The following is a 24,356-nucleotide window of genomic DNA, read 5'->3' on the forward strand; positions in this document are numbered from 1 at the left end:
TGCAGTTCATATAAATTAGTGGTGAGATCTGATCTGGAATGTTGTATGTAGTTCTTATCTCTTGTGCTCAAAAGAGTTCATTTTGAATTGACAACAAAAGATATAGAAGATGGTCCGAGAAATGGGCCACATACTTGGAGAAGCGACCAAAAGGGATGGTTATGTTTAACCCGACAAAACAAAATCTGAATACAAGTTTGATTTTTCTTTATGAATACTGGAGAAAGCAAACCAGAATGGGAGAAAATGGCTATTCAAGCTTAGGGACAAAACTGGAGCAAGAACAGATTAATATATACTATCTGTGACTACATTAGATTAGAAGTTAGCCTATAAAGTTTCTAACAGACCAGACAATTGCAGTTTTGAAGCAACAGTAAGGCCTAATGTTAATGCCTAACTAATTCTAAAATGGAATTTAAAAATAATTAAAGATATGTTTGATTAATATTAAAAGATGATGTAGAGATACCCATCAAACCCAGGATTGTTACATTAGGATTGTATCCGAAGGAAAGCGAAAAACCCTACCTTTAATTGGCCCATTTCATACAGCTGCACTATTCCTTGAGCTAGCTGTAGTATCTCTCCAAAACTGTACTGTTTTGTCTGCTTGCCTGCCATAGCAGAGGATTGGGTTAGATGATGAAGAAAATGCCATCTAGTCCTATGTACGTGGATAGTGCTTGGACTGGTGACTTTGCATTAGAATTTCCAGTGGAATTCCCAGCAGCAGCATTTGTGGAGCCACACAAGCGCTGGTTATGCTATGAAATATGTATACAATTTCCTTAGTGCAGGCAGGGGCCTAGGAGTATGTTAATCACGTTGATCTAGTAGTTGTTGGCAGCTTTGCTGGAGCTGCTAACATGGATGCTGCACGCGTTACTGACGTGTCTCATTTATGGAAGCAACTCTGGTGAAAAGAGAATTGAGATCATCAGTGTGTTTCGTGTCAGTGGCTAGAAGAATTGCCAGATGAGAGCAGCAGTGTGAATTTCGTTCAGATCCGTGACCCTAGAGACGCTAGGTCTTGAATTGCTCTGTAAAGATGGTGAGCTGTCTGTCCTACAAAACAGGACAGTTACGTAATGTACGTTCATTCTTTTTTAATTAAGGGAACTCTTTTTGGATAGAATGGATAGATGTGTCTTGCCATAACCTGCCGGTGAGTGAATAACTAATGTTGGACTGGCACGGAGCATCACAAGATCAAATAGACTGTACTGAGACACAACTGGCAGTTTTTTTCTTTTTCATTTATTTTGCATTTATAAAGGACTTTATTGAAATACACAGTTTTTAATATCGTCCTTAACTTGCAGAGCAACTGGTTTATTTTCCCCACCAGAGAAGTCTGCTCGTGACCTGTGACTGTCAGCAATACTGTGTAATTGGTGTACTGGAAACCATATTTGCACTTGTAATGTAACTTTGTGTCCATAGTTGCAACAAAATAAATGTTTTATTTGACCTATTAAATATTTTCTATATGCCACCTGAACTCAGAGTCACTTCAGATTATTTCCCTGGAGAGTGGGGAAGGAGAGCCGACTAAAATTTAGTTATTGTTCTTAAATTGAATTGGGTAAAGAGAATAAGCTGTAGTTGACCAGATCAATAGGTGCGTTACTTTAGCCCAATGCCCGTAATCAAGCAGAGTGCTCTCGATAGGTTTTTCTCAGACTTGTGAGAGATTTAATTTAATTAGGTATTTAATGTGTTCAGTTAACAGATTGTGCCGCTTCCTAGAACAGTAGCTAAGAAACAACATGCATATGGAGTTTTATTTCTCACGGGTCATTAGTAAATGAGGTCATCACTTATTTCTGTAGGTTATTTGCAATGCAGCTGCTAATTTCATAACGCAATTTATTTTATTTCTGCATGATACTGTAATATTAAAAATAAACATATTTAAGTCTGGGCTAGTCGATACCCTAGAAAACTGTTTAGCAGCATACCTAGCTGAGCCTAATTCTGAATCCACTAATGCAAACGAGATGCTGGAGAACTTCTGTACCAGTACCCGAGATTAACATTGGAATAAGACTGGAATCAGAGCAGTGCTATTAGCTATTGTTAAATGTAGCAGCACACATAGTAGCAGAAAAAGCAGTATTTGTGTTCTTTGACAAAATCTCTTCTAGCCACCAGGGAGTCAGTTGAGCAATATCAGTATAGCGTAGAAACTCCAGCATGACTGCAAAGTAAAAGATGTTGTGTTTTTTTTTTTTTTTTTTTAAATTACCACCCATGAAAGTTACCAGATTTGTAGTGCCTCAGCACAGTCCCAAGCAGTGTGTTGGCATACAAAGTGGTAGGTGCTGGCAGCGTTCAGGCTTCCCTGGGGCTTTTCTGAAGAACTAAGTCTAAAATGAAAAGGTGGTTCCAGCTCTGTGGAAGTCTATTAAATCTTTAGTTCTCTGCGTAAGCCATATGTCACCATTACAACTTGTGCGGTTAATCAGACGCTGCTAGTTTGGATGATATCTGTTCCTAACTCAGCTGAATTCACCAAACTAATCAGAAAAGCAAGCACTTTATGTTTTAGCTGTATTCTACTTAAGACCTTATTGAAATCATAACCCTGAGTGAAGTGGAAAAGCATGGTTTTAGTGTGTGATCCCTACGGCTGCCCAGGCTGCCCCCACTCCAAGAAATTTAATTTTAGCATGAGGGCTCTCCCAAAATACCTCATTCTTGCAAGCACTTTGAAACGCACCCAGACCACAGAAGGGGGTCAAATCCTTGACCTCCCAGGCATTCCTCAGCCCGCGCTCTTCTCACGTGACACAAAGCTGGCAGGAGCAGCTAGCTCGACTCTCCTCCTTTTGGCATCCTTCATGTCAGGGTCAGAAAGAATTGCTCCAGATTGCTATGTTATAGGTCTTCAGAGATGATTATAAGCTTGCACAGTTTAAAGTGATCCTTGAGCTCTTCTGTCTCCTTGTCTTTTGGTGTACACCAGAGACCTGAGGTGGCGGCCAAAAGCTATTTCCATTCCACTTCTCCTTCAGCTGCGTGGTATTTGCTTACACAGCAATATCTCAGCCTAGCTGTAAAAGAACTAGAGTTTTGCTTCTGTTTCCAAGCTTGCATGCAAATGCTCAGTGATTAATCTGAATTTCAGTGAAGAAAAGCCTGAGATAGGCTTATTGCCCTCATTTGTGTTTGTTTCTACCTTATGCTAGCCTGGTTCAGAATACTTCAGCTTTGTTTAAAAGCCTTCAGAGAATCCGCACTTCGCCTCCAGTGTCACATCCTGTCACGTCCTTGATTTTTTTTCCTTGCTTTGCATCTTTTATGGAGGTGCAGCACCCAGGTCTTTCTGCACGGATCAGTAGGCAGCACTTTGTCGGGGACTTCTGTCTGAAAGGTGGCAAAAGCTATAAAGCACTTGGTTGCCTACTTGTATCACCCAGTGAACTGTAGCTTTTCCTGATACTTACAAACCCATACATATAAATCTGTATAGCATGCTTGTTTTCCCAAAGCTTGATGTGTGTCTGTGTGGTGTTCCCTTTCTCTCTCCGTCAAAATTTTTCAAACTGTGGATTGATTTTCAGTTCTGTCCGAATAACAGAGCTGCCAAAGACAGTTGAATGATTCTGAGTTGCTTGAAACCACACATCTGGGTAGAGGGGAGAGATTCTCTCAATGCCTTAATTGAAGGAATGACTACCGACTTGAGCTGATTCAGAGCATTCACTGAGGAGACAGGCCCTTATAAGTACCAGAAAAGCCTTCCATCAGAGCGTAGGCGGTTCAAGGCCCGGCGTGCTCAGTCAACCACAACAGACAATCTTTAGGAAATCAGGCCTCGTTAGCCCTGGTGCTCATGATTGTTTAAACGTTTGGGAGAGGTTACGTTCAACTGAAAAGAATCAGTGGGAGGCCTGATGGAAAGCTTATCAGTGCTCAGAAGCCGAGAAGGGCCCTTGCCGCTGGCTCCGGTAATTCACCTGAATTATCACGTCCGTGGCTCGTTTTCCACCTTCTCCCTCACAGATTCGCAGCATGCGTAAATAAAATAGAAAGTGGGAGAAGTATATTCACGACCAGTACTTTGTTGTACTTCATCTTCCTCCTCTTTAACAAAAACAATTTGGAAGTGGTATTAAAATGCTGAAAAAATGCTTCATTACTTAAAGAGTTAAAAGATACTGCATGATAAAAGAGGTCGCAAGGTAGAAAGAAAAGCATCGTAGGCATGGCCTTTGTTTCAGAACGGGTTAAGAGCAAAAGCAGCAGGTGTCCTTTGAACGTGGAAATCAGCGATAAAAGCAGGGAGTTTGTAATGGTGCGTTCTTTTTATTGCGAGTATGTTATTAAATTGTGTAGTTGTGAGTACGCGCGCGTAAAGTACAAAGAGTAAAATGGATCAATATGTTTCTTGGATTTATGATTAGAGATAACTGGAGTGTCTTCCACTAAAGTGTTTTTCTATAACTCACTGTTGGTGTCTGCAGACATGTCCGTGGTGCCTGTTAATCACCTACACCGTCCTTTATAAATCCAACAGTACTGTAGTTTGTCGGGTGTTTTTTTTTCCTACCCTAGCTGTCTTTTCATTCATTTCTTAAGGCACCCTGAAGAAATGCTTTTTTTCTGGTTTTCTAGTCCGATTCTCAATTTTCAAGGAAAAAATAAGAAATGCAACTAAAGAATTGGTGCATGTTGCTAAACATCAAATATTAATAAATAAAATGTGAAATTATGAAGTTTTATGTTGTTTTAGTTACTTTAGAACGTCTGTTTGCATCTGACTTTCACAGTACCAAAAGTGAAAGAAAAAGGATATCCACAGAAAAAGGATATCCATTGCTCTCAAGTCTCTTGGCTGTATTGGCCTGTGTATCACTTAATCCCCCTGCTGTTGCTGTTTCCCAGGATCCAGCACTTCATTACTTCTGGGATTTCCATAATTCTTCTGGCTTCCTCCAGCCATATAAAAGATCTTTGCTCTTTCCTTTCTTTAATGTTGTCTTTCCAGGTGTTTCCCCAGATGTTTCCTTTATTCTTCTGAGCCCTCTCCTATGCCTTGTTTTATCTGATTCTGTAATTTGGTCTACTTGTCTGCCACTTTTTATCTCATGTAGAGTTTTAGGACCGCAGTGTTGATATCCTGCTGGATGTTCCTATCTTTGAACTAAATAGGAGGCCCAGGCTGAGGAAATCTTTCTTTAAATCATTCCTCTCTATTCCTCACTACTTCACAAATCCATTTCTCCCTATCTTTCAGCGGAACCTTTGGGATTTTTTTTCTCTTCATCCATGGGATTTGGCCAAATTTTTTCCAATTCCTGAACAATCTATCTGTCCCCTCTCTCCTATTTCTAAATACTTACTGTTTCTCATGTACAGTGCTGTAATCATCTTCTTTCTACTGGTAAACATAATCCTGAGCAGGATAACAGAACAAGCTTGTACAGTCACTGATCTCAAAATAAAGGAAGCCCGTGCATTCACCAATACAGAGAAGCCACCTCTTCTAAATATTTTTTCCTGAATTCCTTTTCTTTGGTCTTCCTTTATTTTTCCTTTAGAATTACTGTTAGTTTGGAAAAGTACTTTCTGAGGAGATAGTGCATACTGCTCTATTGGTGAAGGAAGTGCTAGTGACCAGAAATAGTTACCTGAGTTGTCTCAGGGCAGTCGGGTAGCTGGGCAACCCAGTTGGTTCCTGATTCTGCCTTGGTGAATGTGCGAAGTTTGAGTTCAGTGATTCCACAGGTAAGACAAACTTGTTCTGTTATTCTGCTCAGAATTACCATCCGGTACTTACTGCTACTGAAGTTAATGCAGTAAATAATAGCACTTAACGCGGCGCGCAGTTTCTCAAATGAAGGACTGAATTTGTAAACACATCAAGAAAACAGAGAGCTTATTAATGCTTTTTTAAGTTTGGTTGCTTCTGTGGTACAGTATTAAAGCAGTGACTAGCATAGATTGCTAACTGTGCTGTGCTTTGAGTTTTCTTTTATAAATGCTTTTCTGAGCAAAACTTTTTCTGGCTGTGGTCTTAGGTTGATTTTGCTTTCCATTGTGAATGTTATTTTACGAACCCTTAAGAATAATTGGTTTTGTAATTGTGGCTACTAATCACTGCTCAGTAATAAAACATAGACCAAAGAAAACCTATTAGTGTTAAACTTTTATGTAATATTGTCCTTACGTTAGGTGGTTTTAAAATTGGGAGTAAAGGAATGCACAGCGTTTTAAACAATTTTAACATGCTCTTTCTTGATTGCCCTTAACTTTGCAATGTAACTCACTTTTGGGCTGAACTCTTTCAGTACTGGCTTGTGGGCGTAGGTGAGCATTTTAGCAATTTTTAAAGTTGGACGTTAAGGCAGGATTTGATTTTCTCATGAATAAATCCTTAGTGGTTTTTCTCTTTGTTTGCTTTTCAACAATGCTGTAACTTAAGCACTTGGGGAATTTATTTTTTTTTTTATATTGACAGCCTGGGTTAAAGAAATAGTAATAAATGTTGATCTGAATTTAAGAAAAAACAGTTGTTTTTTTCCCCCTGGTGTTAATGCAGCAATACAAATCCTGTCTACGCTTGCACACCACATCTGCGAGCAGCAATGTGCATACATGGTTTATTTCGGTTTTAGACTTATCAGTAGGTTAAAATGATTGTTTCGCATCAGTGCAGCACTTCTGTCTTTAAGGTTTGCTTTGGTGCAGCTGTATCTGTGTGGGAAATCTCATCTGGGCAAAGGGATATAAAGGAGGCCTCAGCTGTAAATATCTAGAAGATACATTCTATGAATGTACTTTACACACAGCTGCTCACATTAACTTTATGATGGAATTACACTTAAAAAGATGTATAATTCTGGGGCAAATGCCCACATCCATTTTTCAGTAAGTTACTTTAAACACTAGGGATTCAGTTTAGAGGTTTTGTGTGCTACTTTTTGTAACCGGGAGACCGAGGGAAATGTTTGGCCTCACTTTGTTTAAGGTGTAGCACTCTGCCATGACTAAACAGGGAAGTGAATGTCGTTAGCTTTTTTGTGCTCTTATTGTTGTTATCTACAACCTTGTATAGTAATGCACAATTGTTATGCTTTATTTTGTAAAGCATGGAGTTTTTTTAGCACCTGCCTACAAATTCTGATACTTGACAGTAAGTCTTCAGGCAACCCTATCCTCAGTGTGCATAAAATCTGAAGCAGAAGCCGGAGGAGTCTCCAGGGAAGTAGAAGCGGACTGTAGGGGTTTGTAAGGGTCATAAGATACTGCTCTGGGGAGAGGGAAGAGTTTGAGCCTGAGCTTCTGCCTCAGTGCCATACATTGAAGGGATCTGTCTACGTTGTGCAGGGAACATCCTGACTGCCACTTCTTCAAGCACTGATCTGCAGAGCACTAACAGTGCGCTTATTGAGCTTATAGCTGAGCAAGGCCCAAAGCTTTAATGCATCTTTAATTTTGGTATTTTCTCACTGAGGGTTTCGGTTTGCTTAATCGGTTCTTAGTATGAGATCTCTCTTTAGTATGAGATCCCACTTTGTTCTGTACACTAGGTATCACAGTTGCATTTCATCCTACAAGTGGTTATCAAGCGAGCTGAACTCTGTTCTCGTTTCACTGGACTTTTGGTAAAGTTTCAGCAGTTCTGAACCCACACAGAAACTTTCATGTTAAGATGGACATTACAGCATTCCGGGATGTTTCCCCTTCGAATGGTTCCCTCTGCCTTCTCTCTCCTCATACTCTTTGTTTGAAACCAGGACGCTAGTTCTGTGGGGAAAAAACGAGCTCTGTCGCTTTCCCTTGTGGCATAACTGTGGTGTTAAGCAGACAATTTATTCTGTGTTTATTAGGAATTATTCCAAGGTACACACTATAATTGCATACTCAGCAATGCCTTTTGGCTCCTGCAGGCTTTTTTTTTTTTTTTTTTTAAAAACCTTCTAGTTCTGGAGCTCTTTTGATATCAGTTCTACAAGAATTTGATGTGTTACGAGGACAGTGCAGCATTTTGCAGTATGTGCTTAGAGAGACCTTCTGCAAACTTAGCTGGGCACTTTCCTAGTGTTTTGTTGTCCATACATTACTCACTTTTTGGTGGCTCTACTTAACTGTAGTTTTGAAAGCATGATTAACATTTCAATTTCTTTGACCTTTAAATATGATGATGTCATCCTATGATATTTTTATGTCAAGCGTTTCTTCAGCATTGGAGCTTTCCATGAAGAATAGGAGCTTCATCTGTTTTATTTAGGCATCATAATCTTTGGCTAGAGCATTAGCTTCACCCCGCCCCCCCCAAAATATTTTCTATGCATATAGTATGCATATTTTGCCACAGGGCAAAATGCAGGTTCTGTACTCAAGCCAGAAGCAATTGGGTTTGATGAGACAGTGAGAAAATCTCTGAAATATTTAAATCATAAAAATTCAAAAACAGAATATTACATTTTATTATAGGTTCGGGAACTGCAAACACGTTTACAAAGCGTGCAGGCAACAGGTCCATCCAGCCCAAGTCGTCTCACTTCTGCAAATCGACCTGTTAACCCTAGTACTGGAGAGCTGAGCACAAGCAGCAGTAGCAATGATATTCCTATAGCCAAGGTAAGCTATTGTGTATCGCAGAAATGCAGCTTATTATCTGGGAGAAGTGGGTTTCATTTGGCACAGCTGCTGTGTAGGCATGTGATTATTTGGGAAATATCACGTAGAATCCCAGGAGAGTTTTCTGGGGTCATAAGCAGGCCCATGAACTTGACCTGACTTAAATGATTTTAAGTCTCTCAGTTACAACACAGATGTCAATCTATAGCAATTTACTTATGGTTTCCAAAACTAGCCAGTGAAAAAATTATGATGTATTTTGCATAATATATAAGGAGTGTGGGGTCCTGTTTAACTTGTGCAGCATTCTGACTTCTAGATTGCTGAAAGAGTGAAGTTGTCAAAGACAAGATCAGAGTCTTCATCGTCTGACAGACCTGTCCTAGGATCAGAAATCAGCAGCATAGGAGTAAGGACTAATAAGCATGTGCATGCGTGGTACCTTCTAAATATGACTTGTGTCCATTAAAAGCAGCATTGTTTTTCTAAAGATGTGAGCTAACTGAAAATACCTTAGCAGCTATTTTGAGAAAAATATTTCAACAGAGTATAAGTATTAACAGCGTTAAGATTTCACGGTGGCTAGAAGTCATATCCTGAATGACTTTAAGGAGATAATAAACAGTCAATATTACTCACCGAGCAAAGGCTTTTCAGTTGCATTCCACAATTTCTTAATTAACAGAGAACTTCATTCTGCTCTGACGTGCCAGTGTAAGTTTAGTAAACACAAGGTTGCTACTGTAGATTAATATTTATTTCACTGAAAGAAGATCTTGGGTCTGACCTTTTGCTTAGCTTTCAAGGAGGTAAATAACTTGCCTATTAACCTATTTAAATCTATGGTGGACTTCAACCTTTGGTCAGCTAGAATTTTGAGTCAAAGTAACTTCTTAAAGGAGAGACTTGTAAATGTCCTATTCTCTTTAAAATTCATAGAGAAAACTGAATAATGAATATCTTGAAGTGAATACACCCAAGCAAACCCAGCTGTCATTCCAGGCAATCTGTGGGAGGATCCAGTTGCTATCCATTCACAATGATCTATTAATTATCCTGTGCAGGTGTCCAGCAGCGTGGCTGAACACTTGGCGCATTCCCTCCAAGACTGCTCAAATATCCAAGAAATCTTCCAAACTCTGTATTCACATGGATCTGCTATCTCTGAAAGTAAAATCCGAGAGTTTGAAGTGGAGACAGAGAGATTAAATAGGTAAGGTGAAAAATTAGATATGCTCAAATATGTTGTCTGCTGTTAGCTTTGTTGAAGTTACTACTTTTTGTACGTTTCATGGTTGAGTCTCAGCTCAACTCTGACAGCTGCAAATAAACGTAAAATGGAGTTGAGAAACAGGTGATTGAGGCAATACGCTAAGGATTCTTTTCCATCAGTATGACAATTTGGTTGTGTATTATTAAACAAGCGTGGCACCATCATCTGCACTGTGGAGTATCCTTTGCTATGGCTAACCAAGTAGACATGCGTAAAACACAGTGCTAGAAATAAGGATTCCTATAACTTACTCTTCATCATTCTAGAATTAGCTCACTTTTTTTTTTCTCTTAGAGAAACAGAATTATAGCATTAACTGTATCAGTGTACACTGATATGTGTTGGTGTGGAATACATACAGTTAGACTTCTGGCAGCTGCAGAAAGGTTGCAGTTAAAATACTGCTGTTAATTGCTGAATAAGCTCCGCCTTAGGCAAAGCTTCATGTCCTGTTTAGCACACAGGATCAAAACTGTGGATCAGGAACTTGAGAGCTGTGTCTGAGCATGCTTCCAAGTTCTCTCTTCCCCACTACTATCTCAAGTTTAGTCTAATCAATACGATATCTCCTTATTTGTAGCTCATGTTTTTGTAGTACTGCAAAATGTGATCTTTTTTCTCTCTGTGCCCTGCACAATTTTGCATTGACAGCGTGTATCCTTATGTGAGGTATCAAAGAGGAGGCAGGAGGTTGAAGCGGCTGTGAGTGTAGCACCTAGGAAGGTCAGGTTTCGTTTGGATCGCTGAAGAAGTGGTATACAAGCCCTTGTCTTTTTTTCTTGTGTTCGTCAAGAAGTTAGTGATTTTAGAGTTGTGGAGGATGGTATTGACTTCTTTGTTGGTTACCGTCTGGACTGTGAAATCATTTACCTGCTTGCTCTCACTGTATGTCCAACTCTGATGATTAGATAGAGTCCATTAGTGTGTGTTGCAGTTATCAGCAATGATAATAGTCAGTGATACTGATATTTTGAAGCTTTATTTTCGGATTTAGAGTTAACCTCACTGAGAAGAATATTGCAGTTAAGTTCTGATATGAGCTGTTGTTTGACCATTGCCAGAATTGTTGGAGATTTCATTGCATCACTGAAACTCAGTTCATGTTTTGGAAGTTGCCTCTGTAATCATGACTAAAATATTACTTTACGTGAAACCGTTATTCTGGATGCTCCAAGGAGAGGAGGCATTTATGCAGCTGTATGATCACTCCACACACCCACGCGTTCTGCTAATGAATGTGCCACTTAAGCAAATGTGGCAGCAGGTAGGGAGGAATGGAAGCAGAAAGATAAAGCGAAAAATTAAGATAACTGCCCCATACATTCTTGTGGCTGCAAAAGACGACTAGGGCTTTGTAATTGCTGCTCTTTCACAGTGAAACGTTATATTGATTGCATTTAATGGGAAGGAGAGGAGGAGAAGGAAGTGGGCTTTCCTACAGAAATGAGTATCGCCTTGGCTCTTGCTACGGGATATGGAACAGTCGGATTTTGCTGTAGTCATTTTAAAAAAAAATGCCTAGACCAAATTGTCATCTTTGTTTTAAATTATTGTTGTTTTAGAGTTTTCAAGACAGTGTCCGCACGCTATACTTGAAGGTTGTAAATGATTTCTTTTTCTACAGCCGTATTGAGCACTTGAAATCCCAGAATGACTTGTTAACCATAACACTGGAGGAATGCAAGAGCAATGCTGAGAGGATGAGCATGCTTGTTGGGAAATATGAGTCCAATGCTACAGCCCTCAGGCTTGCACTGCAATACAGGTATGTACCTACACAGAGGATGTCTCGGCCAGAAAAAGAGAGGGGGAGACTTGACAGAGGCCTCTGAGAGTGAAATTGTTGGTGTGCCGTAGTAAAGCTGTTTCTTTTTCATTCCTCCCTGAAAAATGCCACATTGGTTAAACTACTGGCCAAACTATGTAACTGAGGTTATTGGTACAAGTGTATCTCAACCGTAGTTCAGCAGCAGCAGTGAACTCAATCCAGTCATGAGACATTGGTTTTCTGCATTATTCAGGCACCTTTCACAAGGCCAGTGGACCAAGAAGTACCGTTTTACTCTACATAGTTTCAAGCAACTTCATCTGCCATCGATTGGATTTGTGGGTGAATCGCTTGGTATCGGTTTCGAGTATCTAAATTTGCTTTAATCTGTGTAAAAAGAGGGTGCCATTTAATTCCTTCCGCTGCAACTAATTTGGCGCAGGCATTCCTGGCAGTAGGACAAATTGTGTGCCTTTTAAGGAATGTATTCTGTTACATCAGCCTTGAGCAAATTATAAGGAAATGTAAATTACAAATAGGTGTGGTAACATATATACTGTTAAAAGTATATTAGCATGTAACACGAGCGAGTAACTCACAACTATGTTTAGTAGTTGTTGTCTTATATGGAGGAAAATCTTGCAGCCAGGACAGAGAAACAAGTATTTTTCTAAGTTTTCTTGGCACAGTAAGAAGGCCTGAAGAGAGCCTTCTCCAAGAAATAACGTTTACCATCAGTCATATTACTGACCATTTCACCAATGCTTCTGGAGCTCACCTCACATCAGATTTTTCCCCCTCTCTTGTTTTTCGCTGTTACATTAGTTGAGGCCAACTGAGATCATCATATGGAAGGAAGGACAGTTGAATGCTTGTGGTAGAAGCTATGTATGTGATGTCATTTAATATCCCTATTACCAGACAAGCAGTAGAGAATCATGTAGTTCATCAGCTACCTCTTTTTTTTGTTGCTGATTGCAGATATTTTTCCAGTCTAAATTGCAAATATTGTTGTGTGATTTTTGTCTTCTGTGATTTGCTTTCTCTTTTAGTGAACAGTGCATAGAAGCGTATGAGCTGCTGTTGGCATTGGCAGAAAGCGAGCAGAGTCTCATTCTTGGGCAATTCAGAGCTGCAGGTGTTGGTTCTGTGGGTAAGATGTCAGTGAATCACTTTATTTAGATTTGATTCTGCCCGTCTATTAGCATTCATAAGAGTTAGTTGCAACAGTGAATCATCTTATGACCCGCCACTTAAGAACGCTCCTTGCGTTCTGTTTTGTTTCCAACCGAATAAGGGAATCATTTTTGCACACTAGAAGGGGGAGGGGAGGGAGAGACTGGAAATAGCTCATAAATTTACCAGCAACTTAAATTAACCTGTGTATACCATTACAGGGGATGTCTGTTCTAGCTGTGGTGAGGCTGCTACAGGGATTTGCCTGTACAGAGTGGAATGGTTAAACAATACTCATGAGCAATGTAAGGCTTAGGACTGTACTGCTGTGGTAACTGCAAGTACAGATTGTATTTGTACTGGCAACATTCACCCACAAAAATTAAGTGTAGTCTATTAGAAGCTGGGATCAAAACAATGCAAAGCTATCATTCAGTGATTGCCAAAAAAAAAAAAAAAAGAGGAAAGCAGCTCTAGTTTTTCACCCCACCTTTTAACTTTGCCCTGGAATTTTTAAACTTTCTAGCTGATGTTTTACTATGTTGTCTGGGATATCAGCCTCTGTGTTCTGGGCTTATTTTATTTTGTGGGTAGTTAATTTTGTGACTAAGTTTTTTGAATATGTTCTCCAAGTAATAGAATAAGCCCCCTTCTATAGGTATATTTCTAAAGTGTGTGGAACTTCACATTACTGCTGGCTCCATTTTACTAATGGAATGACATGTTTACACGATGAACATAAGTCTCGTTTTTATAATCTCGTCCTCCTTACTGATAGGAGAAGGTAGCAGTAGTAATCTTGGGTTAGGAAGTGGGGAAACCTTTGGAAAGGAAAGCATAGCTTTTCATGCTGTGCTGAGATTTAGTAACTGCCTGGTTGAGACAGTAATTTATAGCGCTAGCTTCTCAGGAATCACCGAAATGTAAACTGAAAGCTTTTAGAGACCAAATGACCATCTGGCATCAGAGCCACAAGGCTGATGGGTTCAGCCTCTTGTTTTCAGGAGGCTGGATGCACTCAGTCCACAGTCACTGTGCTGTTACCATGCAGCTTATTTTGCATCTTTTCTAGTGCTAGGAGCAAGCCTTTGTGTACATGAGTTAGCCTATGCAAGCAGACCATGGAGTAAATGTCAGAGTGGATGTTTTGGGTTTTTCATCTACTTTTCTTCCAGAGTCTAGTCCTTCCTTTCCACAGTGTGCTGTGGTGCTTTCGCTGCTGTAAGACATTGGTAGCTAGCAAAAATGTGTAGTCTTGGATTTTCTCCTTACACAGGTGACAGAAAGAAATCTTAGAAAGGGAGAACATATTGGATACGGGCAGGACTTTATCCCACATGCATTTTATGAAAGAGAGAGTGTAATTTAATTTTATAGGGGTATCTGTCAACAGCTCTTAATTACAGTATTATCAGTTACAGTCCTGTGATAGAAATGGTGCCAACTTCCTGTTACATAACTTTGGGGGAAGTTGATGTTTGGTTTACACACTTCTACTTCATGGTGAAATTTGATTAGAACACCTAGATAAAATAGCAGATTTTTGGTTTGAATATAGTCAAGTTTTGCACCAACATCTGTCATTGGAAAATGCCTGGGAATTGCTTCTGCATCACCTGGAGCTGAGCACAGCCCGCTGCTCTTAATAGAATATTCTCACTTCCTTTCTTCTGCGTGAACATTAGTTCTAATGCACGCAGTTTACTTAGCAAGTGCAAAGTATGGCTAATTGGTCTTTGATTTGCATAAGGATTAAATGAAAGTCTTGCATAGAGCAAACTGTCATGCGTTTATGCTTCCTGACACCTTTTCATTGTATTTAGTGAACTATGAATATGCTGTAGCTTTGTTCTGCCTTTCAGTGTAGCCGCTAGCGTGTCTTACTGTGCTGTGCTTGCTTACTGTGTCTTACTCCAGCTGGAGTCACAATTACAGGAATGGCAACTGCGGTGTTTTCTGCCTTGCCTCTGCTGAAGGGATGGCTCAGTAGCTGCACAGTCCCTGCAGAATCTCTGCAAGTTACAGCAAATTAATGAAGACCAATGCTGTTTTAGTATGCAGGACTGTAAACTCTGGAAGTTCAGCTGTTGCTTCTGAGCAGCAAAGCTGTCCTTGAGATGGAAAGGTAACCAGTAAGAGGGTGTTCTGGCAGACTGTTAGGGTTGAGGTGAAGGTGTTTGTGAGCAAGGGCCCTGCAAGTGACCACACTGTAAAACAGCACTGGACTGATGGAAGTAAGAGTTGTAAATTAGGTTGGCACTTTCCTAGTGTGTTATTATCTTGAGCATCTTGGACTAATCCTAACCTGCAGTGCACATCATTACAAACAGACAAGCTCGTTAAGGTAAAACACGACTTAAGACAAATACCTGGGTCTTGTGGCTGGGAGGGCTATGCGTTGTGGCCAGAAGTCCAGTTATCACTGATGCTCACGCAGCAGTGAAGCTGCTTTTACGTCACAAACTGATAATTTATCATCATCATCTTAGTATAAACTTGAAAGCGCACGGAAGCGTCTCTGTTCTTGCCTTCATTTTTATCACCCTCCTCAAAACTCTGAAACAGATTGTTTGCTTGCAAACTAGGGGACCAAACAGGTGATGAAAACATTACCCAGATGCTTAAGAGAGCTCATGACTGCAGGAAGACAGCTGAGAATGCAGCAAAAGCCTTGCTGATGAAACTGGATGGGAGCTGCGGGGGAGCCTATGCAATCACTGGCTGTAGTGTGCAGCCCTGGGAAAGCCTGTCATCCAACAGCCACACGAGGTAACTGCAACTTATTTGGTTTCCTAATCCCCAAGCGTTTGATTTCGGACTGAAGGTTATGTTGCATTCCATCTGCTGAACTACCTTCCTCACCTCAGGCTGCTGAGCGCTCTTGATTACTTTTTCTAAGTCACCATGCCTCAGTGGTCTAATTGTCTTTAGACTTTGAGCAACTCCAGCCAAGAAGGATCTTGTATAGATTTGTTGCAAGCGGGTGATTCTGAACTTTGATCTTCCTTGTAAAGGGCAAAACCATTATGTTTGTTTTACCCCAGTGACTCTCTTGCTGTCTCACTGAAACTTGGAGCATGTAATTCTTGTTCACGTCTATTCTATAAGGGCAGCACAGATCTACAGAGGACCGGAGACCGTAAGTGTGCGTCCACTGGGTTTTTGGAGTGTTCAATGATTGTTTTCTAAACGTCAAAAATCCACCATATATTTCATTTTGAACCATTTCCTCTCTTTTCTCCTTTCCCTTTGCCCCCCTCAAAATTCTTCCTTCCCATGCTATTGTTTTTGCAATGGAATGGCAAACACGCATCATGAAGGATAGAGTGGGTTCTTTCAGGAAAGGGCTGGATATTGCAGTAATTCCTGAAGACCTATAAAATAATGAATCTTAAATCAGCTATTATTGCAGAAGTGTTCCAGTTCAAATACATCTGCCAGCAGCTTCAGTTTGAGTCTTTGCCTGCCTGCAGTGTAGTTGTACTCTGTGCAGTGAATCTGTGTAGATACAGAATTGGCAAGCATCCTGGATAAATATAGATGAACATTTTTCTGTGTAAAATTTATTTTGGTTTCTCAGATTCACTCTAAAACTTTGTTTTAATTCTGTCTTTGGGCCAGTTCTTTATTCAAATGCTGTCATTTTTGACACTTTTAGAAGTTTATTTTAGTACTTCATCATTTCCTCTTCTTGCCACCATCTCCTCCAAAAGATCTTATTTCCTGCCTTGACGACTAGCATGGAGTAGCTAAAAATCAGGAAAAAAGGTAGTCCAAGTGAATGAGGTTCAAATGTGAAATAAATTTAAATATTTTTTTTCAAACAAGTTTTAATGCTCCACTAGCAGTCCCAGAAAGCTGTATTTTTGTTCAGAAATGAATGTGATACAATCTGAGCTAGTAACACATCGGTCGGTCATGGTACCAAAAGTATTGACTGGCCTAGGAGAAGAGTTATCCAGAGCTGTTTTGCACACTTGACTTGCCTTAGTGTGTGTGCGCACTTAGGCCGTTTCTGCACCTACATATGAACGTGTAAGCAGCCATGCATGGCCACACCTCTAGCTAGGCTGAGCTTGTTTACCCTTCTTCTATTTAAAAGGGTCGTTTTTAGTAGTTTTATAGCTACCTCAGTGTTTTTTGTTCTTATGAGCTGTCTGGTACTCAGTCGATGCATAATTTATTTTTCTCTAAAATAGCTTAGTTGGTTGCCAGGATTGAATGTGGGAAATGTTTGAGGTTTTTTCTGGGTTTTGGGTTGGTTTGGGGTTTTCAGCCTTTCCTTGAAAAGTATTTGGTAGGAATAGAGTCTCGACAGTCCTTCATTTGTTGACCATCATTTTCGTTTTGTGAAGGGGGAGGATGAGGGAAGTGCGTGTGTTTGGTGAGGAGCATTGTCCCTCGTGCTTGGTGTTTACAGTGAACTTCTGGCGGCCATCTCGCAAGATGTGTATGTGTGCATGTACTGTTTTGAATAGATGAAGTTTCAGCAGAGTATGCTTAAAATGGGATGGACTGCAAATTTCATCAGTATAAACTGTGGCATGTAAAAATGCAAAAGAAAATGCTTGTGTGTGCTAGAGAGAAATCTGTTCGCTTGAGTCATTATCATTGCAGGCTAAATTTTTCTGGCATGGAGCAAGATGTTGTACTGAGTATGGTAACCACTGTTATCTGCTTTGATATATGTGGAACCTGAGAAAGAAAAGTTGCTCTTACTTATCCAAAGGGCACACAGCTTGTAAAACGGACATCCCTATCTGATCATCCCTTATTCAACCCTCCACCCCACCAGCAATGTAATTTTTCTTTGTCTAAATCCACATACCAGGAAAAATACTTCTGAAACTTTAGCTTCTCCGTATAATACAAACCTTCTTTTCTTCCCTTGTGTTGTGGTCAAATGATACGTGATAGCAGCGTGTGCAGACTTTTCCCTACTGTGACCCCTGTCTCAAAAGAGAAGCGCCCCCTCCTCAGCTCACAAACGCACGATATCATTGCGGCAGTCCATAGATGGAAAGCTGCGTTGGTTTGAAGGGCAAACACCTGTCTATATTTACATCAGTAAGCCTTCTATCCTAGTTGTAAAAAAATTGAAGGTTCTCCCTTAACTCTTCTCCCTGTTTTCCTGGCCTTTGGTTTTTAGTTTGTTTTTTTTTTTGTGTGTGTCTAGGACTCATGCTTTTTGGTGTTATCCTGCCTATATTGCCAGCTCTCTGTCTGTTCACGCGTGTTCCCCTGTCAGTTGGCTCCCTGCTGCTCTGGGCAGACCTCCCACTGCCACAGATCTGCCGCCTTCTGTGATTCTTTGATGTTGGTGGTTTCCATTTCCTTTCCTCTGCCACCGCAATAGCAATACAAGCAGATATAGGAAGGCCAGCTCTGGATTTCTAGCTGTTCCTGCAGGCTTCGTGTTTTTCCTTTGTCTTAAAGAACTTTGTCTTAAAGAACTCCCCTAAAACAGGGGAGTGGAGAGTGCTATGTGAGCCACCGTTAGGGGACCACTGTACTTAAATGAAAATGTTTTTACGTTATGTGACTCAAACATACTCTGAATCTGCAAGACTGATCTTTTGTCATTATTGTTTTGGTGTGGAGGCTCTTGATTGCAGATACATGTTGCTACCCTTTTTCTTTGTAACCAGAGTGAGTAGAGAGGGAGCGAGGTGATGAAAGCTCTCCTTCCCTGAGACTTGTGACAAATGAATAATTCTCCCTGCCGTTCAAAGCCCTGTAGAATAGGGGCTTATAATGGAAGGGTTGACCCATCTTTAGCTTTGGCATTTCAAATGAGTTTCTGAATGTCAAATCACTGAACACATTACTGAGAACAAATGCTCGGGGAGCCACCAGTGACAAGGGGTTAAAGATTGTAAAAGGGAGCAGCTGAAATGAAATGAAATGAAAGAGCATCACAGAGGTTGTTACTAGTGAAGTGAATAAAAATAATAGCGAGCATCTCAACTCATTTGGCTGGCAGCAACAACACAATAATGTTGCCAATTCGTTTTTGAAAATAAAAACAGCTCTGTGGTATAGTTGGAAGTCATAATTATTTTAATGGACAGAAGCTAACTATGGAACCTATACTGCACCTTGAAAAAGAAAGAGACAAAAGAGAAGGGCTGCAATTCTAGCTCTGCCTGAAAATGATGATGTGTATTCACTGCAGTGCTAGTGGCCTCAACCTTTCCCTGGATTCGTGGAGGGATAATCTGGCCTCTTACATGCAAAGGGAATTCTTTTCAGTATTACTTAGAACCACTAAGTATCTAAACTCAATCAAACACAGCGCTAAACCTCCCAGTCAGAATCACCATCAGATTTCAGATAAGTAGCTGACATGCAAGATTATCTTGGCTGAAGCGTGGAAATAAGTTATTTAGAAATATCGCAATAGATATCTTAATATCATCTATGGAACGCTTCATTGCTGGAGCAAATGATCCTGAGAAGGAAGAAGCAAGGTTTCACTAAAGTGTTCTGATTTTAGCTAAAAACACTGCTGTTTCTATTTTAGCTGGTTGGAGTATTTTTCCATTTCTGTGGAAAAGCTTTTATCTTTTGGCATTGTGCTGTTTCAGATATCGAGCCATAAGACTCACCTAGAAGACTGGTGGACCCATGTATGCTTTTTATCAAATGCATTCCTCAAGGTGTAAGGTTGCATGCAGACGCTCAAACAAGTTGTGTGGATTTAATACTGACAACATTATTTTAGTTCTGTCCGCTTTGCGTTATCTGCACCATTGCTGAATTGCAGATTTATTTATGGACTTGATTTTTTTTTAATACATTAACCAAAGACTCTGCAGGGTCATAAGGATAAAATTTTGTAGCATCCAAAAAGTGGTACACTCAAAGACGCTCTAGGAAGACCTATTTTATTTCCCTTCACTACATTGTATATGTAAATATTTATGTGTGTGAGTGTGCATGTATATATACATATGCAGTTTTATTGGCTGGTGTGTGTGCGTGCATGTGTATGTGTACATGTATGTACGTGTACATGTATTTATATACACACATACGCACATATGCCAGCCAATAAAACTGCATATGTGCTATACCAGCCAGCATTTTTCCATAGACTGTATATAAAAATTAATTTGACATCATCCAGGCATGACATCATTGTGTCAGACTTGAGGAATGAAACAAGTAGGTAGAATGCTTCTCTTTGCTTGTTCTGAATGCAGCAGCTGGGAGAAGGTGCAGACTGGTGGTGTGTCCTCCCTCGGTGTGATGAAACTGTGACCCCTCCCTGCCTACATGCTTGAGACATGAGAAACACTGCACATCTACTGCAGCAACTCCATGTGTCTTGTGGATGGTTGCATCACACTACATATGCATTTGTCAGTCTCTTTTCCTTTTGTCCTGATGGCCATTAGAAAGGAGAGCAGTATCTGGAACTGAGGCTGATGTGCCCACCAGCTGTGGGTGCTTAGCCAGAGCAGGAACGGGCCAGCGTTGTGGCTGTAGAAAGCCCTGGTGTTTGGCCTTTTGGGGGAACGCCGCTGGGGCGCTCTGCTGTGGGAGCTCAACAACATTGCAGCATATCTCTGTGACTCCTTGCACAGCCTGGTTCTCGCAGCAGTTGAGAGGGAAGGAGGGCAAACGGAGGGCCAGCTGCTTCGCTCCTGGGTGGGGGCTTGCTACCAAATGTAGGGGGAGAGGGAATGTGCTTGTCCCTTCTTGTTGTGCTGGCTGGCTGAGACCGCTCCTCCATTAAATTCCTCTCACCTTATTAAAAAGGAGGGGGAAAAAAAAAAGAGCATGCTAGCAATTCAGCAGAGGAGCCAGCTCAGCTGCAGGCAGGCAGGCAGGCAGCCAGGACTGCAGTAAAAGCAGCCTGAGTATCACTGGCAGCAGCCCAGACTGCCTTCCTTGGCTTGCACTGCTCTCCGCAAAAGGATACGTGTATAGCCGGAGATCTTTAAGGGCCAGATCTGTGAATATCCAGCGAGTATGAGATTCAACAATACAACAGTATGCGACAACAGTAGACTTCCAGCATTTGTGCTCAGGTTCCATTCCCAGAGGGAGGGCTAGATTTTCTTTTCTTTGTAAGTGAAAACTAAGATGAGCTGTTTGCGTCCCAGAATTTGAAGCCTGTGTAGACTTTAAGGGCTATCCTTTTTCCAACAACAGCTATTTTATATTTAATCCAAAAAAACTACAGTTGTAGTCTTTGGGTGCTGAGGAAACTTGCAATACCATTCAGTATCGAATTAAGTATCTCTTACGCTGTCTGTCCTCGTTTTTCCTTATCGGTATCTACTTCAGAAGGGTGCCGTTAGACTCAGTGGAGCAGTGCTTATGAAGTGTTTTGAAGACATGAAGGACTAAGTATGAAAAAAAAGTAAACATTTCAACCTGGAAGAATTTCTGTATTAGTATAGACACAGAGTGCTTTTAGCTTCACTGCAGATGGAAATGGATGAAAATGAAAGCCAAGATTGGTTTGCACTTCTGGTAAATATGGCACCGATTATCCCTAAGAGGAGGAGGGGATAATACGGAATAAACAGAAAACTGTAGTAAAAACCTGTAATGGGATATTTCACAAGGGGGAAAGATTTTGAGAAATCTTTGTAGATCTGCCAGTTCTCCATCTCCTCCAAGGCTGTGCTTGGAATTTGTGGAAAGACTCGTTGGCAACTATCTGAGGCACTTTAAAATCAGTGCAGCTTCGGCAGAAGTATAGCCAAAGAAGAGAAAAAAACCAAGGCGCTCTCTTCCTTTTTCACATGCATAATATATTTTAGGACATCATCCTGACTCTCACAGCATGTAGCGGGTGGGGCTTTTTCTTCCTCCAAAAATGTTGAACAACAGTGCAATTTGATACAGAAAGTGATTTATTCCCCTGCTGATAACTGAGATCATCTAGCATTCCAGACAAGCACAGTTAATGGATGACTTATCCCTCGCCCAGCAGCTGATTACAGGTCCTCAGGAGACAGCAGGCAGCTTTGAGTGAGGTTATAGAAACAACAGGGCATTTTATTTTCCTTTTAGTGTTATTGCAACTATATTCAGCCCTGGAACGCTAAGGCTGTGTCAGTCTCAGCCCCCTACAGCACTGGCATGCGTGTAGGTGGGGATGCAGCACTGAGGCACCCGCGCTCTTACCAAGGCGTTAGTTTTCCCTTTGTAGAATCGCTTTGTAAACATTTCTGAGGCAGGCTAATGGTCAGCCATTCGTTTGAAACTATCCCCTTAGAAAAAGAATGTTCCATCAAGTCTTTTTATCAAAAGAACTGCTAAATTATGGGCTTGTTTTAAACCCCTGCACGCCTGAAGGGATTTTGGTGTTCTGTGAAATTAACCTTAGCATGAATTGAAAGATGCTGTTGCCTGACATCTGTCAGTGGATTTTTTTCTCAGGTTGATTCCTACAGGTGTCCATTAAAAAAATTCACAAGATAATTGGTACTACCATCAGCAGATATAAGTAAGGGCTGGACTGATTCTCGTTTCTTAGCAGATGCTTCTTACCAAGGAAGATGAAGACTCAGTGGTAAAGCAGCACGCAGAGGCTTTCACTGCTAGGGTATCGCTGAGAAATCTTAAGTAGCGTTTTTCTTCAAACTGAAAAAAAAAAAAAAAAATCCTTGTTTCACAAGTCACTGTTCCAGGAAAACTAATTCAACTACATGTTGCTAAATATCTGGCTTTGCAGACAAGTAGCCACTGATTTGGTTTTCTCACGGGGCTTGGAGAATTAAATTCCAGCTCTGCATTTGTCATACCTCTCTGCATCTTTTGAACATTGCACCATCCAGTCCACGCTACCTGTGTCCTTTCTGTGAACTTTAAGTCTGTGTTGATGAAAACAAATCCTAAGTATTGGGAGAGTATTTTGTACAAAAATCTAGATCTTATTCCCAGTGTGTTTTAATGCTGTGCTTTCTCTTTCCAGTACTACCAGCTCAACTGCAAGCAGTTGTGACACAGAGTTTACAAAGGAGGATGAGCAGCGGTTGAAGGATTACATACAGCAGTTGAAGAATGACAGGGCAGCAGTGAAGCTGACAATGCTGGAGCTAGAAAGCATCCACATTGATCCCCTTAGTTATGACGTTAAACCTCGTGGAGACAGCCAGAGGCTAGACCTGGAAAATGCAGTCTTGATGCAGGAGCTTATGGCAATGAAGGTATTTTATTTATAGTTGTTTTTATTATATTTAACAGGCTGACTGTGCTGCTGACAATCCCTCTGTGCTACAAAACACGCTAATAAAGTCACGCTTACGGAAGGCTTTGATAGTGATCGGCGGGTGTTAAAGGGTTACTTTGTTGAAGCGAATAAGGGCTGAAAATTGCTTTCCAATAGTGAAAGTGACAGAAGGCAAAGCATTAGCAGTGACGAGATCTGTGTGTTTTGGATTAGGCGAAGACTTCATCCGTGGCTCTAAACTTGGAACGTTCTCCTTGACAAACCAAATGTTCTCTCTCAGAGATATGGCAGCTGAGTTGCTTGAGGGTGACCAAAAGTATGATACAACACTTCCCATGAGACAGTTCATTACTTTACTTACAAGCTTGCAAATGTGTGTCTCCAATATTTGTGAGCTGAAGCAGAACAAATTCACCTTCTTTTAATACTGCCCTAGGAGGAAGAATGGTCTGTCAAAAGTTATCATCCTTTGTGCTCTCAAGCACTCACTAGTCTAGGGCTGTTCTAGACACTTTGCTCCAGTGTGTGGCTCAGTTTAGAGCAGGAGCAAAGGCTATATGGTGATGAGTTGCAGTAGCAGCGGTTTTAGGAGAATACCCTGCTCCCTGAGGCCTGACTTTTACCAACCAGGTGTAGACCTGAAGTCATTTTCCACCTGGCTTCTTTATTGGCTTTGTGAATTTAGAGAGGTGAACTAAAACATGGGAACATATTAAAGGGAACACAAGTGTGCATCTGCATTCAGAAATTGTCTGCTTTTAGTTCAGTTTAAGTAAGTTTAACTTCTGTGTATTGACAAGTCCTGCTACAGTGAACTAGTGGCAGATATGTTAGATGAAAGCTTCTAAATCTGTAGATTTTTTTTTTTTTTTAGGTCCGATAGTGTTGGCTAACTGGTAGCTTAGTACTGATAATTGTATTCTTAGTGGTATTGCCTTTCCATCTGATGACAAACGTAATTTTGCATTATAGCGTTTAATATTTACAGTCCAGAGAAAAAGATTCCCTGGTAACACTCAGAAGTTTTAAAGTTATATTAGTTGTTAGAATATATTATGTCCAGCTGAGCAGTATATTCCCCATAATGAAAGCAAGTAAGACATACCGAAAGACTCTTGCAAATTATTAGATGTGTATTTCAAACATCATGCTTCCCGTTCTCCTTCTTTGCCTCCAGATCTTCGCTGAAATGTCTTGTACATCATGTTCACCTCTAGCTTTAAATCGACTGGCAAGGGCAAACTGCAGAGCTATCCCTGTGATTAATGCCTGTGCCTTCCTTAACTTCACAGGAACCCAAATAGTTGCACATCATGATTTCTGGCACAATTTTGAGTGATGGTGATCCTTTC

At 40.7% G+C, this 24,356-nt stretch overlaps 1 protein-coding gene across 10 annotated transcripts in view; it reads left to right on the forward strand.

The window, feature by feature from the left end:
• LOC138060877 (colorectal mutant cancer protein) overlaps positions 1 to 24,356 on the forward strand; it is a 213,148-nt gene that overhangs the window by 167,315 nt on the left and 21,477 nt on the right. For 9 of the 10 annotated variants that reach the window (XM_068924301.1, XM_068924299.1, XM_068924302.1 and 6 more), the window contains 7 exons: positions 8,449 to 8,595; positions 8,915 to 9,004; positions 9,660 to 9,808; positions 11,493 to 11,633; positions 12,689 to 12,789; positions 15,398 to 15,581; positions 22,747 to 22,981. In XM_068924301.1, the coding sequence (XP_068780402.1) occupies positions 8,449 to 8,595; positions 8,915 to 9,004; positions 9,660 to 9,808; positions 11,493 to 11,633; positions 12,689 to 12,789; positions 15,398 to 15,581; positions 22,747 to 22,981 (1,047 nt within the window). The remainder of the gene's footprint in view (positions 1 to 8,448; positions 8,596 to 8,914; positions 9,005 to 9,659; positions 9,809 to 11,492; positions 11,634 to 12,688; positions 12,790 to 15,397; positions 15,582 to 22,746; positions 22,982 to 24,356) is intronic. The other variant, XM_068924298.1, reaches the window with a different exon arrangement.

This window comes from Struthio camelus, chromosome W, assembly GCF_040807025.1.
Source record: "Struthio camelus isolate bStrCam1 chromosome W, bStrCam1.hap1, whole genome shotgun sequence".
Classification (NCBI taxonomy): Eukaryota; Metazoa; Chordata; class Aves; order Struthioniformes; family Struthionidae; genus Struthio; species Struthio camelus.